At 38.9% G+C, this 18,078-nt stretch overlaps 1 protein-coding gene across 3 annotated transcripts in view; it reads left to right on the top strand.

The window, feature by feature from the left end:
- AP4M1 (adaptor related protein complex 4 subunit mu 1) overlaps positions 1 to 18,078 on the top strand; it is a 217,014-nt gene that overhangs the window by 66,349 nt on the left and 132,587 nt on the right. For all 3 annotated transcript variants that reach the window (XM_053718267.1, XM_053718268.1, XM_053718269.1), the window contains exons 4-6: positions 4,618 to 4,724; positions 5,507 to 5,603; positions 11,960 to 12,070. In XM_053718267.1, the coding sequence (XP_053574242.1) occupies positions 4,618 to 4,724; positions 5,507 to 5,603; positions 11,960 to 12,070 (315 nt within the window). The remainder of the gene's footprint in view (positions 1 to 4,617; positions 4,725 to 5,506; positions 5,604 to 11,959; positions 12,071 to 18,078) is intronic.

Genomic DNA, 18,078 nt, shown 5'->3' with positions numbered 1-18,078 from the left:
GCTACAATATAACTAATAGTTACATTGTATCTAGCTTAGGTTTTATTTTTATTTTACAGGCACATTTGTATTTATTTTAACTATTTACTAACTACCTAGCTAAAATAAATACAAATTGGCCTGTAAAATAAAACCTAACCTGTCTTACACTAACACCTAACCTAACCCTAAAATTAAATAAATTCCCTAAATTAAATACAATTAACTAAATTCAATACAATTAGCTAAATTACAAAAAAACCTCCACTAAATTACAGAAAATAAAAAACAAATTACAAGATCTTTAAACTAATTACACCTAATCTAATAGCCCTATCAAAATAAAAAAAGCCCCCCCCAAATAATTAAAACCCCTAGCCTAAGCTACCAATAGCCTTTAAAAGGGCCTTTTGCGGGGCATTGCTCTTTTACCTGAAAAAATAAATAAAAACAACCCCCCCAACAATAAAATCCACCACCCACACAACCAACCCCCCAAATAAAACCCTAACTAAAAAAACCTAAGCTCCCCATTGCCCTGAAAAGGGCATTTGGATGGGCATTGCCCTTAAAAGGGCATTTAGCTCTATTGCAGCCCAAACCCTAACCTAAAAATAAAACCCACCCATTAAACCCTTAAAAAAACCTAACACTAACCCCTGAAGATCCACTTACAGTTTTGAAGATCCGACATCCATCCTCAACAAAGCCGGGAGAAGTCCTCATCGAAGCGGCAAGAAGTCCTCAACGAAGCCGGGAGAAGTCTTCATCCAAGCCGGGAGAAGTGGTCCTCCAGACGGGCAGAAGTCTTCATCCAGACGGCATCTTCTATCTTCATCCATCCGGCGCGGAGCGGCTCCATCTTCAAGACATCCGGCGCAGAGCATCCTCTTCAATTGACGGCTTCTTCTACAATGAATGTCTCTTTAAATGACGTCATCCAAGATGGCGTCCCTTAGATTCAGATTGGCTGATAGAATACTATCAGCCAATCGGAATTAAGGTTGAAAAAATCCTATTGGCCAATAGAATGCGAGCTCAATCCTATTGGATGATTGCAACAGCCAATAGGATTTTTTCAACCTTAATTCCGATTGGCTGATAGAATTCTATCAGCCAATCGGAATCTAAGGGATGCCATCTTGAATGACATCATTTAAAGGAAAACCTAATTGTAAAGAAGATGTCGAAAGAAGAGGATGCTCCGCGCCGGATGTCTTGAAGATGGAGCAGCTCCGCGCCTGATGGATGAAGATAGAAGATGCCGTCTGGATGAAGACTTCTGCCCGGTTGGATGAAGACATCGGCCCGCTTGGATGAAGACTTCTGCCGGCTTCGATGAGGACTTCTGCCGCTTCGTTGAGGATGGATATCGGGTCTTCAGAAACTGTAAGTGGATCTTCAGGGGTTAGTGTTAGTTTTTTTTTAAGGGTTTATTGGGTGGGTTTTAATTTTAGATTAGGGTTTGAGCAAGGAAAAAGAGCTAAATGCCCTAAACTCCCCTTTTTAGGGTAATGGGGAGCTTAGGTTTTTTAGATTAAGTTTTTATTTAGGGGGGTTTGGTTGTGTGGGTGGTGTGTTTTACTGTTGGGGGGTATTTGTATTTTTATTTACATGTAAAAGAGCTGATTTCTTTGGGGCAATGCCCCGCAAAAGGCCCTTTTAAGAGTCATTGGTAGTTTATTGTAGGCTAGGGATTTTTTTTTATTTTGGGCTTTTTTACTTTCATAGGGCTCTTAGATTAGGTGTAATTAGTTTAAATATTTGATTATTTATTTTTTATTTTGTGTAACTTAGTTGTTAGTTTTTTGTTACTGTAATTTTTAATAGTAGATTTAAATTATTTGAGTAGGGTTAGGTTTTTAATTATATAATATATTTAATTTAATTTGTAGTTTAATGTAATTTTAGTATAACAGTTAGGGTAGATTAATTATTAGTTTAATATAGTTTAGATTAATTCTAAAGGTAAGTTTTAATTTATTATAAGATAGGGATGAGTTAATATTTAATATAAAGTTAGCGGGTTGTTAAGTTTAGGGGTTATCAGGTTAATTTAGTTTATGGCGATGTGGGGGGCTTGCGGTTTAATGTTTAATAGGTTTAGTAAGTGGTAGTGATGTGGGAGGCCAGGGGATTAGGGGTTAATAACTTTATTTAGTTGTGGTGGGCTCCGGGAGCAGAGGGATAGGGGTTAATACATTTAGTTAGTTGCGGCTGTGTCGGGGAGCGGCGGAATAGGGGTTAATAACTTTATTTAGTTGCGGTGGGATAGGGGTTAATAACTTTATTTAGTTGTGGCGGGGTCCGGGAGCGGCGGGATAGGGTTAATAACTTTATTAGAGTTGCAGTGGTCTCCAGGAGCGGCGGGATAGGGGTTAATAACTTTATTTAGTTGCAGCGGGATAGGGGTTAAACATTTTAGTATAGTGGCGGTGTTTAGTGACAGGGTATAAATAAACCTGGGAAAAAGCCGAATAGCAGCGAGATCGATGACTGTTAACAACAGTCCGCTGCTCATCGCCCCGTACTTGGTGCGCGGCTTTTTGACAGATTTTTATATAAATATGGAGAGCGTTTTCAGGTCCGCGGCCGCGATGTTAGGCGATGTCAGGCGAGCGTATTGGTGCCGTTGAATGCAAGAAAGTTGACGGCTTGATAAGTAGGCCTCTTGGACGTCAAAATTAAACTTATACAATTCAGATAGAGCATGCAATTTAAAGTAAAATAAAAAAAGATCCAGTTTACTTTTATTTATCACATGTATTTTTTTTTGGGTATTCATCAATGAAACTTTATTTGTTTAGGTTATATCAGGACTAGCTCATGCACTATATATAAGAAAGAACAAGCACTGTAAGGCAACTGTGCTACAACATTAGGGTTGATCACTATCCTGTAGAAAAGTTTATCTAATGATTTTTCTACAACAAATCATTATTAAAAGTCCACGAGGATTTTTGTAGCTAAATAATCTGAAAAGCATTTTTAAAGGATTGTGATTAACAATATTATACTTTGTTACAAATGCTACTTCCATATAATGTTCAAGACATGCATGCTTATGAACCTACCTAGGTATCCTGTCTTAAAAGGACACTGAACCCAAATTTTTTCTTTTGTGATTCAGATAAAGCATGCAATTTTAAGCAACTTTCTAGTTTACTCCGTTTATCAATTTTTATTCGTTCTCTTGCTATCTTTTTTTGAAAAGAAAAGGCATCTAAGCTAAGGAGCCAGCCAATTTGGTTGTGAACCAAAAATGGGCCGGCTTCTAAACTAAAATTCTTGCTTTTCAAATAAAGATGTATAAAACAAAGAAAAAGAGTCCCAACAGATGATGTGTATATATCTGCCTAATTATATTTGCCGGAAACGCTGGGGTTCAATTAAATCAAATATCCTTATTCGTATTAGTTAGCCCAATAGCTCAAACCAGAATGTATTCAAAGGGGAAATTCACATGCAGTCTTATATAGAGGTTATCAGTCCAGTACTAGCATATTCAGTAGTCAACATTGATCCAGTAGCTCAATACCCGGTGCTAAGACACATACTAATTCAACCATATACTTAGGAAAAAGGTTTCATATAGATCTCCGGTCAAAAGTTCAGCTATATAGATGAATCAATAGTAAAAAATGCTGAATGTCACTCACCAAGTAGCCGGAATCAGGGTCCCAACAACACAATCAAAATACCTTTTAGGTCAGCATATGTATGAAATAGTCACAGCCTTACCCACTCTCGTCTTAATGCATTCTACCTGGTCCAATATGCTCTCCCAGGCTCCAGCCCATCCACAAACCGCGAATTGAGCGCCTTCGCTGTGTACGCTGTGTACCATGTGACGTCAACAAGCAGGGCCGCTCTTGTTTCCTACTCAGCGGTAGGTCTGTGAGAATGACGTACAGACCATGTCAGCTTCTTCTTTCTGCCAATCGCGGGGGACCCTGAATGTTCCGTAGCACAAACTTTGGGTTGAGGCAAGTGAATCTTGTATAGCCTAGCCTCGCCGGGTATACGAGTCAAAGTAAAGCAAAATTGTAACTGTAGATCCTCATCTGGTTTCAAACTGGGTCAATGTAATTCCCCCTATAATACAAGCTGAATCCGTCTGGCAGTGCAGCTCATGTCCTGGCCAGATGACAAAAAATGGGCTATGAGTACGACTTTGCAGCCGAAACGCGTTAGTCCGGTTCTATTTTGGAGTAGCATCCCACTCTATTTTTATTATATGTAACATTGGAATAAAAGTTATATTTTATATACTCAAAGTTCCTGGTTAATTTTTTTTTTTTTTTTTGGCTTTCAAAAAAAGATACCAAGAGAATGAAGAAAATTTGATCATAGGAGTAAATTAGAAAGTTTCTTAAAATTGCATGCTCTATCTGAATCACAAAAGAAAAAATGTGGGTTCAGTGTCCTTTTAAGTTTGTTATTCAATTGTACCCTCTGGCTGAATCATACAACTTTAACCTAGGCTTCCAGTGTAAAAACCACATTAGCTAACCATCTGCTCGTCACAAAGTTGATGTCTTCTGTTTTTCAGGTGCTACTAAACTTAATCATATTGTTTAATTCATGTTTCTTTCCTACCTATATTTATACTTCTCCTTGCATACGTTTTTCTGATAGGTACATGATGGGTGTCATTACATTCACACACGTCATCGTGGTCTGTATTTTGTCATCAGCACCTGCCCCAGTGACTCGCCATTTATATACATTGATCTGCTGACACGGTGTGTATATACATATGCGTATTCCTACATTGACTAAACTTTTCTACCATTTTGTCTTAAGATAATATTGAAATGGATCTATATATATATATATATATATATATATATATATGTATATATATATATATATATATATATGTATATAAAATATCACACCTGTAAGGTTGGCACTCTCCTTCAGAATACAGCATACTTGTCATACATGCTAAAAAGACGCAATTTAGCAGTGGGATAATATATATGTGTTTGTGTGTGTATACAGTCTGTTCCTGCAATATCCCACTACTAATTTGTGTCTTTTTAGCATGCATGACAAGTATGCTGTATTCTGAAGGAGAGTGTCAACCTTACAGGTGTGATGTGTGTGTATGTGTGTATATATATATGTGTGTGTGTATATATATATATATATATATATATATATGTGTGTGTATATTTATATATGTGTGTGTGTGTATATATATATATATATATATATATATATATATATATATAAATATATTGTTGTTTAAGAATGAATGTAATTTTATAGATGTGAACTACACGTGTGTGTATATATATATATATATATATATATATATACACATATACTGTATATACATATGTATATATATGTGTGTATATATATATATATATATATATATATATATATGTGCATGTGCAGTTCATATCTATAAAATTACATTTATTCTTAAACAACAATATATTTATATATGTAATCAAGATATAATTAGCTGTAATAAAATGCATCTAACACTATACTTTGCTATTTATCTTGCCAGGCTAGCATCACTGATATGTGATTACTGTGGCGATCTCAGCGAGGCTGTTGTGCGGGTCAACTTTGCTCTGATATATGAGCTACTTGATGAAGTTTTGGTTAGTTACTGCTGGGGGCATGCAAGTCAGATTATTAATATCATTAATTATTTGTAAAGTGGCATCTAATTTTCTAGCAGTGGGTATATGAGTAGAGGATACAATTACATTTGTGGTAAAAAGAAATACAGATCCCTAAAACACACTAAAGAACAATGAATACACAAAGTAGAAGGCACTGCTCCGAAAAGATAATATACTTTATATATTTCCTTCTTAATATGGGAAGAGTTCACAGCTGCATTCCTTACTTGTGGGAAATACTGAACCTGGCCACCGGGAGGAGGCAAAGACACCCCAGTCAAAGGCTTAAATACTTCCCCCACATCCTCATAACCCCAGTCATTCTTTGCCTTTCGTCACAGGAGGTTGGCAGAGAAATGTTAGAAGATTTCGGAGTAGTCTCTTATGGAGGGTTGTACTCTTCGAGATGGGACTGGAGTATTAAGTAGTCCTGTCAGCCTCTCAGTGAGAGCATGGATGAAAGTTAGAGTCCAGAGATGCAGGAAGAGTCTTTCTGCGAAACCATCCTGACTCATATTAACAGCTCCAGAAGCAATCAGCGTTGACGAGTTTCGCTGCCCGCTTTCTTCACTCAAGTCCATGTCAGAAGCAACGCTACTATCTGTCAAACTTGAAGGACCGTGTTTCTGTTCCACGGCATAGATTCTGGTAAGATCGTTTCATATTTTATACATGTATGATAACGCAAGAAGACAGGGTCACAGTGTGGCTCCTTTTATCTGTATAGAATCAAGGGTTAATATCTCCTGAGGGGGATTATTGAACAGTGGGGAATAATCTTATATGTTTATTTGATTTTATGCTGCTTTTATGTGTGAGATGTTATGGTATATACAGGTTTCACTTTCATTTTGAGAGCTGTGCAGCTTATAAGCTTGGCGCACTTTATCTCATAGCAGTGATTCATTCCCTCTTTCCTGACCAGGTGTCTATCAGAGAGAAGTCATAAATGCCTGTACTGTCTGGGTCATAAAAGGTGGTGAGTCCCCCAGCCATTGGGGTATACAGGTGCCGTTTTTTTAATAAAATAAGATTGTTTTATTTCTATAGTTCTCCGGTTATTGCACTAGCGATGGAGGATTCTGTTACTTTAGAGGGTACTCCCTTTATTCCTAAAGAGTAATTCCTGTTTATATTGTGAGGAGGCCTTAGATCCGCCCTCTCAATTATGTTCCATATGCCTTGAAAATGTGATAATATCAAACATGTTTTATACCACTGAGCCATCCACCTCTGAGGAGTTGTCGTCCAGTAAGGTGTGTACCCTACATTCTTATTCCTCTACACATGCAGTTTCCCGTAGCATTGCTGATCCTCCATCTGGAGGGGGACTTTTTTTCACCAGACGTTACTGCGCAGTTCAGAAGGCGGTGTCTGCGGCCTTTGATGTTTTACCTCGCCCTGCTAAGCGCAAGCGAAAGGTTACATATTGCACTTCTTCCCAGAGTACATCAGATAATTTATTGGATTTAACTGATAGGGTTATCCAAGGATGAAGTTCTTTCTGAGACTTCAGAGTACGAACATTCTGGGTTGGAGTCTGCTGCCTCTAAACATCCGGCTGCGTAGGAACCAGACTTTAGGTTTAGGAATTTGCGCTTTCTTCTAAAGGAATGTTTCTGCGAATTCATAGGTTCCAGAGGCCAAATTGCCTGATGAACCTTTGATTCCTAATTTGGTTAGAGTTTGAGGACAGGGTGGTACCTTATCCTTCCCTGCTCTTGTTAGATGGCGAACATTATTGAGAATTAATGGGACAGGATTCGATTCCTTTTTCCCCTCTTCTCACTTTAACAAATTGTTCCCGGTCCTGGACACTCAATGCGCTATCTTCACCCTTGCTAAACGTACTACTATCCCACTTGAGGATAGATCTTCGTTTAAAGAGCCCATAGATAAAAGATGGAAACTCTGTTAAGAAAGATGTTTCAACATACAGGATATTTGTTTCAACCGGCGGCGGCTGTTGCCGCAGTTGCTGGAGCAGCTACCTACTGGTGCAACTCCTTACGGGATTTGATTGAGGGGGAGGGTCCCCTCGACATTATTCAGGAAAGAATTAAGGCCTTGAGGGTTGCTGATTATTTTATCTGTGATGCTAATAAGCAGATTATTCGCCTGAATGCTACGGCTTCAGCTTTTTCTGTTAAGACCCATCGGGCTCTGGCTGAAGTCATGGTCTGTGGATATGACTTCTAAGTCTAGACTTCTTTCCCTCCCCTTTAAGGGAATGATTTTGTTTGGTCCAGGCCTGGACTCAATTATCTGCACGGTCACAGGGGGCAAGGGTGCCCTCCTACCACAAGAAAATATGAACTAGTCTAAGGGACAATTTTCATGCTTTTCGTTCTGATAAAGCCCATGTCAGCAGTCCTCTGCTAAGCCAGCGAAAAACAAGAGCTCTTGGAAGCTGGCTCAGTCCTGGAATAAATCCAAGCAGAGCAAAAAGCCTGCCGAGTTTAAGTCGACATGAATGGGCGGTCCCCGGTCAGCTTCTGGATCGTGTAGGGGGCAGTTCTGTCGCCCCTTTTCAGTCGCTTGGTTCAGGGACGTGCAGGATCCATGGGTCCTGGAGGTCATAGCTCAGGGTTACAAGATAGGTTTCAAGTCTCAGCCACCAAAGGTCAGATTCCTCCTCTCTCTCCTGTCTTCCTGACCAGAAAGGAGGGGAGCCTTTCTGAGGTGCGTACGGGATCTGTCCTCTTAGGAGTTATTGTCCCGGTGCCTATCGCAGTGAGAGGTTTGGGATACTATTCAAACCTTTTCGTGGTCCCAAAGAAGGAGGGAACTTTCCGCCTGATTCTGGACCTAAAGTGCTTAAACAAGTTTTTATACGTCCCCTTGTTCAAGATGGAGACAATAAGGTCCAATCTTCCCCTCGTTTGAGAAGGGCAGTTCATGACCATGATAGATCTGAAGGATGCTCCCTTCACGTACCAATCCTCAAGGACCACTTCCAGTTGCTAAGGTTTGCGTTCCTGGACCAGCACTTCCAGTTTATTGCACTTTTGTTTGGTCTAGCTACGGCTCCAAGAAATTTTTCGAAGAGTGTACCATTCGGAATCTCTCCTCTGTCTTCTTCGATCCCATGGATGGAAGATAAATATAGAGAGAGTTCTCTTGTATCAAGTACCAGGGTACAATTCAAGGGTACTATAATAGAATGAGAATATTTCTAACAGACCAGAGACGTTGCAAGCTAGCTTCAACATGTCTTGCCCTCCAGACCTCCTTAAGGCCATCTGTGGCTTGGTGTATGGAGGTGATTGGTCTCATGGTGTCCAGCATGGACATCATTTCCTTTGTCAGGTTTCACCTCAGACTGTTGCAAATGCACATGCTGAAGCAGTGGAATGGTGATCATTCGGATCTGTCTCAACATATTTCTCTGGACAACCGATTGAGAGAATCGCTCTCTTGTTGTTTTTGTCCGGATAACTTGTCCCGAGGGACGTCCGTCTTAAGACCATCCTGGGTGATTGTGACTACAGTTGCGAATCTGTCAGGATGGGGAGCTGTTAGGGGTGCCAGGAAGGCACAGGGCCTATGGACTCAGGAGTAAAGCTCCCTCTTGATCTCATTTTGGATCTTCTGGCATTATAAAATGCTCTGAAGGCTTGGCCTCTGCTGGGTTTTTTCCAGTTTATCAGATGCCAATCAGACAATATAACCTCAGTGGCTTACATCAACCATCAGGGGGGAATGAGAAGCTCCCAAGGTATGAGGTAAGTATCTCGGATTCTGGAGTGGGCGGAGACCCACATTTGTTCGCTGTCAGCAATCCACATTCCGGGTGTGGACAATTGGGAAGCGTATTTCCTCAGCAGACAATCCTTTCATCCAGGGGAATGGTCTCTCCATCCCGAGTGTTTGCAGAGATTTGCAAGAGGAAGATCTTATGACGTCTCAATACCAAGCTACCCAGATATGGGTCAAGGTACAGGGATCCTCAGGCGGAGCTAACAGATGCATTAGCAGTGCCTTGGAAGTTCAATCTAATTTGTCTTTTCCGGCCATTACCACTACTTCCTAGTGTAGTGGCTTGAATCAAGCAGGCGTCAGTGATACTGATTGCTCCGTCTTGGCCGCAAAGGATATGGTTCGCGGATCTAGTGGGGATGTCATCATCTCCTCCATGGATTAAGTATTTCATCACCCATAAGTATTGGAAGGTTTTTCTTGACATAAGCCTACTCTGAGGATTACGGCTCATTCTTATGAGAGCAGTCGTTTCCTCTTGGGCCTTCAAAAATGAGACCTCTATGGATCAGATTTGAAAGGCGGCTACCTGGTCCTCCTTACATACTTTTTCCAAATTTTACAAGTTTGATGTTTTTGCTTCTGCTGAAGCAGCCTTCGGGAGAAAGGTTTTGCAGGATGTGGTGCCCTCAGATTAGTATCCGCCCCTCTTTTTCCCCTCCCGTTAGCAATCCGTGTACTCTAGAGCTTGGGTATATGTTTCCCACAAGTAAGGAATGCAGCTGTGGACTTTTCCCATATTAAGAAGGAAAACATAAATTATGCTTACCAGATAATTTCCTTTCCTTCTGTATGGGAAGAGTCCACAACTCCCGCCCGAGGAGGGGTATATTTTTTTCCAAATAGATTTGGGAGGGGGTAGGGTATGGAGGGGGGCAGCTACACTACAGAAAAACAGTGGTTTATTTAAAAAAAAAAAAGCCACATTTAAATGCAAAGGGCATACTGGCAGACAGACAAAATTTTGGAAAATAGTTAGTGGGGGAGAGTTAGAGAGCTCTTTGGGGGGGGGGGATCAATGAGGTTGGGGGCTAAGGGGGGATCCTACACAGCAGAATATATATTTAAAAAAAATTATGAAAAAAAGCCTTCTATTTTAGTACTGGCAGACTTTCTGCCAGTACTTAAGATGGCAGGACAATTGTGGGGTGGGGGAGGGATGAGAGCTGTTTGGGAGGGATCAGGGGGTGGGATGTGTCAGGTGGGAGGCTGATCTCTACACTAAAGCTAAAATGAACCCTTTAAGCTCACTACAAGCTACCTAATTAACCCCGTCACTGCTGGGCATAATACAAGTGTGGTGCGCAGCGGCATTTAGCGGCCTTCTAATTACCAAAAAGCAATGCCAAAGCCATATATGTCTGCTATGTCTGAACAAAGGGGATCCCAGAGAAGCATTTACAACCATTTGTGCCATCATTGCACATGCTGTTTGTAAATAATTTCAGTGAGAAACCCAAAGTTAATGAAAAAGTTAACAATTTTTTTTATTTGATCAAATTTGGCGGTGAAATGGTGGCATGAAATATATCAAAATGGGACTTTGGGTTGTCTACTACACTACACTAAAGCTAAAATTAACCCTACAAGCTACCTAATTAACCCCTTCACTGCCGGGCCTAATACAAGTGTGGTGCGCAGCAGCATTTAGCGGCCTTCTAATTAGCAAAACATAATGCCACAGCCATAATTGTCTGCTATTTCTGAACAAAGGGGATCACAGAGAAGCATTTACAACCATTTGTGCCATAATTGCACAAGCAGTTTGTAAATCATTTCAGTGAGAAACCTAAAGTTTTTTAATTGATCTCATTTGGCGGTGAAATAGTGGCATGAAATATACCAAAATGGGCCTAGATCAATACTTTGGGTTGTCTACTAAAACAAAATATACATGTCAAGGGATATTTAGGGATTCCTTACAGATATCAGTGTTCCAATGTAACTATCGCTAATTTTGAAAAAAAAAAATGGTTTGGAAATAGCAAAGTGCTACCTCTACTTATTACCCTATAACTTGAAAAAAAGCAAAGAACATGTAAACATTCGGTATTTCTAAACGCAGGACAAAATTTAGAAACGATTTAGAATGGGTGTTTTTTAGTGGTTGTAGATATGTAACAGATTTTGGGTGTCAGTTAGAAAAAGTGTGTTTTTTTTCCATTTTTTCCATCATATTTTTTTTTATAGTAAATTATAAGATATGATGAAAATAATGGTATCTTAAGAAAGTCCATTTAATGGCGAGAAAAACTGTATATAATATGTGTGGGTACAGTAAATAAGTAATAGGAAGATTACAGCTAAACACAAACACTGCAGAAATGTAAAAATAGCCTTGGTCCCAAACGGTCAGAAAATGTGCTATGGTCCTTAAGGGGTACAAAGCACCCCTAACATACACACTCACCAATATCTACTAAGCCTTTCCAGCCTTGCCACTTACTTTATATTGGTTTTATACTGAAGTTCCCAATTTTTTTCTATTCTTTGGTCAATGCGATTTAATGGGAGAAGTCGGTTTGGGTTTATTGAATTAAGATAGCTAAAACTGATTTAAATTCTGCTCACAGGATTATGGTTATATTCAAACCACATCCACAGATATGTTGAAGAATTTCATCCAGTCAGATGCTGTGGTCAGCAAACCATTCAGCCTACTAGACTTGAGCAGCGTGGGTCTGGTAAGAACTTTCTTTATACAGTTGCTCTAGATATATATTATAATACTGCGTGTAATATAAAATATAATGCAGAAATAACTAACGTACATACTCTCTTTACAATGGTACTATTCTTCCGTAATAAAGTAAATAGTTATTAACCTACATTATAAAAGTGATTCAATTTAATGGATGTAGTATATAAAATATTTTGTCAAATGTGACTCAGATCATTTGTAGCTGTATTGTTGCCTAAATTTGTATTTTGAAAATTGTTCCTTGGCCTAATATAAATTTAATTACTGTCTTGTATCTTTATTTTAGCATGATTTTGTATGATTGTTTTTTTTTTGTTGGGGATCAGCTGTAGTTTGTCTAACAATTTTTTTTTCTTGGAATGTTTGAATATATTTAAGAATTCAGCTGAAACATAAATCTTTAAAATTCCACTATTTAAATGTTTTATGTTCCAAAAATAAGAACGTAATGCATACATGTGCAGATGGTATTTTAAATACCAAATTGTTATAACTTTTCATTTGAAGGTAAAATGTTTTATCAATATGTGTCTGATTTTACATTGATTTTGAAATGCTAAAGGGACATGAGACACTGAGATTGTAATATAAAGTTTATTAATATGTGGTAAAAACTTTGCACTACACTTTATTTTATCCTATTTTTCAGTAATGTACATTTAAAGGTACTGGGTTTTCTAACAATGTAAGTGCTTACTCCAGACTTCTCAAGACTATCCCAGCTGCATTCTATGCAGTGACTGGTTGCATTTGTCCAAAATTGGCCTCAGTAGAGGAGATCAGATGCTTTTAAAAGCGAATATTCCTGGATTGCAAAACAGTACACAACATTCTAATAAAAAAAACAAAATGCTTACATAAAAAATACCCAACATACCAAGAGCTCTAAAATCTCTCCCACATCCCTGTACACCTCCGTCAAACATAAGGCTAAGAAAAGAGAATAACAGAAAAGCAGGAAAGCAAAGCAGGATTAGTTCAAACTAAATGCAAAAATGACAAAAAATGCAGAAGATTGTCTTAAGTTTTTAGTGGACTCTAAATAAAACTTTAGGGCTCTCACTACATACAGATTATGCAAGAGATACTCCTTGGTATTTTTAGGACCTGGATATAAAGAAGGAACAACAACATCTTGATTTATGTTATCTACCAAATCCACCTTAGGCAAGAAGCTATAATGAGTCCTTAACACCTTAACGACTGAAACATACCCTGTACGTCGCTGGTCGTTAAGGGTTTGTCTTGCAGAGAGCGACAAGACTGCGCTATTAGACCCTCCCTCCCTCCTGCAACATACACTGTCATTAAGGGGTTACAAAATGCCTTATCCGGATGAAAATAAATATAAGGGGACCTACATAAAAGGGCAGACAATTCTGAAACTCTTCTGGCTGAAGGAATAGCTGAAACAAAGGCTTCCATGAAAGTAGTTGGATCCACACCATGCATAGGCAAAAGGAGGAGCCTGTATGACCCTTAAAAGTACATTTAGGTTCCAAGGAGGCAAGGCCGGTTTGATAACTAATCTAATCCTAATTAAGGCCTGAACAAGGCTGGAATGTCAGGCAATTTTGCAATCCTTTTCTGATACAAAACAGAGAGGGCAGAAAACCTGACCTTTCAAAGAACTGGCAGATAAGCCGTTGTTTTGGCCAACTTGATGAAACTGGATAATATTAGGAATTCTTAACTCCAATAAAAACCCTTACTGTCACACCAGGAAAGAATAGCTTTCCATACTTTGTGATACATCTTCCTAGTCACAGGCTTTCTAGTGTTGATATTAGTTTCAATGGCTGAATCAGATAATCCTCTGTCTCATAATCAGGCTTCAGTCTCCAAGCCATTAAGTTCAGAATTTTTAGATTTTGATGGAAGAATTGACCTTGTGACAGAAGATCATTCTTTTGAGGAAGACTTCAAGGAGTAATCAGAATTACTGATGCATGCTTCTGCTTGATACAAGCTATCACTCTTGATAGCAACATAAATTGAGGAAATATGTAAATGAAATGGAATGACCATGTAACTACTAGAGCATCTATTAGTTCCTCTGGGAATATCTGGGAAGCTTGTAATTCAAAGGAAAGACCACTAGATCTATTTTTGGGAGGCCCCAGTGTTTCACTATCTGATCAAACACCTCCTGGTTCAGAGAATTTACTAGGGTTAAGAACTTGATGGCTCAGGAAATCTGCTTCCCATTTGTTTACTCCTGGAATATGAATTGCTGAGATCATGCAGTGATTTTTGTTTTGCCCTCTTCAGAATTCATCGCTAAGGAACTGCAAGTTCCTCCCTGTTGATTGATAAACATCACATCCGTGACGGCTGACTGGAATCTCAGAAATTCCAGACTATGCCCCAACCTGAAAAACAATTATGGTTGCAAAGAAATTATAGAACCTTGCATGTGTGAGCTACTGCTATTTCCTGAGCTCTAACCACTGATAGCAGAGCTCCTAGCACCTTTTCAGTGATTCTGGGTGCTGTGGCTAAACCAAACGGTAGAGAAACTGGAAATGTTTGTTGAGAAAGGCAAAACTGAGAAATTGAAAATTATCTTTGTGAATGGAGATATGCAAGTAGGCATAATTTAAATCTATTGTGGTTATAAACTGACCTTCTTGTACCAAGAAGAAAATGGTTCAAATAGTTACTATCTTAAAGGTTGAAACTCTTAAGAATTTGTTTAATTTTTTTAGATCCAGAATGGATCTGAATGTTCCTTCCTTTTTTGGACTATGAACAGATTGGAATAAATATCTGATATTGGAACTGGAATGATTACTCTCATATCTTCTGGGTCTTAAACGCATTGGAAAAATGCCCTTGCCCGATCCTTGGTTTAAATAATAAGTTGTTTAACTGACTTTTCTTCTGAAGATTCAGGTTCCTGAACACCTAGGGACAGTAAAACCCCACACAATAAAGATTGTAAATGTTAAAATCTCAAAATAACAGATACACTCTTTAAATCTGGATTAGAAAAGGATCCTGACAACCAAACAATGGGGCATAATTATCAATGTGCGAGCTGACACGATACGCTTTCAGATGGTGTTAATCAACCCGATTGCATTCGATCTGGTTGATTTCTGTCCGCAGCCTCAGAGCAGGCGGACAAGTTATGGAGCGACAGTCTTTAGACCGCTGCTTTATAACTTCTGTTTCCGGCGAGCCATACGGAGCTTAATAAATATGCCCCAATATCTCCAATTCTGATGAGATATCAGAGTATTCAAAATCAGTGTCCTTAAATGGATATGCAGATGTCGTCCTCTTGTGAGTGGTACCTGAAGTACTGAATCCCACAGTAATATCACCCTCTGCTGGTAAACGTTTGCCCTTGCCAGGAAGGTATAGAAGACAAGAGGAAATAGTAGAGTGTAAATATTATTTAAAACCAGGAGAGAAATTAAGCTGACCTCCCTGGTAAGTACCTATGGGAGGCGGACCCTGCCCTTGTATGGGTATGGGTAGAATTAGCAGTATTATCCATACAGGAATTGCATAATTAAGCATGGGACACACCATAGAAAACTTGCAACGGACACATTAAACATTAGTTAGTAAGTGATCAAAAGCTCTCCCCTCTAATGGGTCAGATTAAAATGATCCCTTAGGGACTGTTCCAGTTTGCTCCATTTAACAAAGTAATACAGAAGGAGCAAAGAAAAATAAATGGTTAAAGTACATACAAATGAACACAGTTATAAAAACAGGTAGTTTGCAGATGCCAAATATTAAAGAGTTAACAAAGGGTTAATAAGAGCACTATTTTAAACTGAATGCTAAGAGGCAGATTTACCAACAGTCGGTTCGGATCATGTCTGCCCGACATTGCTGAATGCCGACAGCATACGCTGTTGGCATTTAACATTGCACAAGCAGTTCTGGTGAACTGCTTGTGCAATGCCGCCCGCTGCAGAACCGCGGTCAATCGGCCACTAGCAGGGGGTGTCAATCAACCCGATCGTATCTGATCGGGTTGATTGATGTCCGCAGCCTCAGCGCCGGCGGACTAGTTAAGGAGCAGCGGTCTTAAGACCTCTGCTTCTTAACTCCTGTTTCCGGCGAGCTTGAAGGCTCGTCCGGAAACAGGGGTATTCAGGGCCATTCGGCCCTTGATAATTTGACCCCTAAGTCTGAATAGGTGTAGGCAACACTTGCAATGTAAGCCCAGAGACCTGCTGTCTATGGGAAAAAAACCCTCCTGTACTGTCTCCCCCAAAGCAGCCCCCAAAAAATTGGGCCAGATTACAAGTGGAGCGCTAGTTAACGCTTCCGCTCGAGTGTTAATTGCACTAGAAGTAAGCTTCTTGCGATTGTATTATGAGTTGAAAGTAAACAGTTTTCACTTGTGCACTAACCCGACTAGCGCAAAAAGCGGAAGTTTGAACAACTCAAGTGCGCGTTCACGTATTCCCCCATAGAAGTCAATGGTAAAAAAAAACGAAAAAATAAAACCACCCCAATCTCGTGCAAACCCAACCGCATATTCTCATGTGCACTAACCCGACATGAACCTATGAATAGTTCACTTTCCAATGTTCTTCACATAGAAGAATATGTTCTATTTATTTATAAATACATATTTCTACATATATCTGATGTTTTTTTGTTAAAATATATATCTATAAATTATTATATCTATCTATCTATTTATATCTATTTATAAATACTTAGAACATTTTCTGCTATGTGCAGAACATTGGAATGTCAAATATTTACACTAAATACATAGTTAAAACCTTTATTAAATATGAATATTGCATATATATGCTTTAACATGTTTTCATCTACTTGACTCCACACACATACTCCATCTTTAGACATGCATACGGATATACAGTATGTCTATGTTAAAGTCCTTCATTTGCCTGCCTTTTTTCTTTCTTACACCTGAGACCTTATATCTTTGATGTGTTTGGTGCAACTTTTTAGTTTTTCGAGAAACATTTAACCAGAGCTCTGAAGTTGCGGTAATCATTCTAGCACTTTCAACTCATAATACCAGTGGTAAGCCCATCCACCAATGATAAATCCCTTATTGCTTGTGCGCAAACGTTTTGTGGCCCACTCGTAAATCTGGTCCATAATAAGCACAAATCAAAGTAAATCCGAATAAAAAAATAATTAAACTGATAAGTTGGAGAAATCTTACCCCCTCCTTAGAGTGTAAGAACGCTATTGGAGCAAAGAGAAGATGGCCACTGCTGTAATAAAATACAAGGAAACAGACTCAACTAAAGTGTAGGAGCCTAACAAAATAATAATAAGAAAACTGTTTAATAAAATTAAGTGTCCTCGCAAGCACTAGTGCCCAAAGCTGCAGGGGTATAAAGTCTCTTTGAGAATTTGAAAGAGACAGTATCAAAAGTGTGAGATTTTCTCTAAAGGATTTCAGTTTGCTCAATGAAAGAATACACAAACAGACAAATAAAATAAATGAAGACAACCACCATTTTTTACTGTAAATGGCTGGTTCACTCAGAAACAAAGAAGCAGTTGAGAAATTTCAAAAAAGAGATGGAAATAGCCCAGTTACTAACTGTAACTGCCATGCTAAGTCAGTGCACAAAAATCAAAATACACAGAGACACAAATCTCATTGCCAAACTATTAAATAAATTTTACTGTGTATATATCAGAGGGTATAAGGTTGCATTAAGATGTTACTCTCAGGTGAATTAGCTGAATAGTAAATAGCAGCTATTACCACATAATAAAGTTTCTATAATTACTAGACTAAGTACAAAAAGTAATACAGGTGGAATTAGTCTGTTACATGTGTATTTCCCCTGGCTATGATGCATCTCAAAATGGATGTACCTACTAATAGCCTGTGGGCTATGTGAGTGCAAGAAATGGCTGCACTTACCTCAGATGCATCCACTCTACCATTCATACTGGCTACAAAAAAAGATTGTTTTCAATAGAGAGCCCATCCAGTGCTGTGTATGTCACAGCAGAGGATCTATGTGT

The sequence above is a fragment of the Bombina bombina genome, chromosome 6 (assembly GCF_027579735.1).
Source record: "Bombina bombina isolate aBomBom1 chromosome 6, aBomBom1.pri, whole genome shotgun sequence".
NCBI classification, from domain to species: domain Eukaryota; kingdom Metazoa; phylum Chordata; class Amphibia; order Anura; family Bombinatoridae; genus Bombina; species Bombina bombina.
This window is presented reverse-complemented; position numbering and strand designations above follow the sequence as displayed.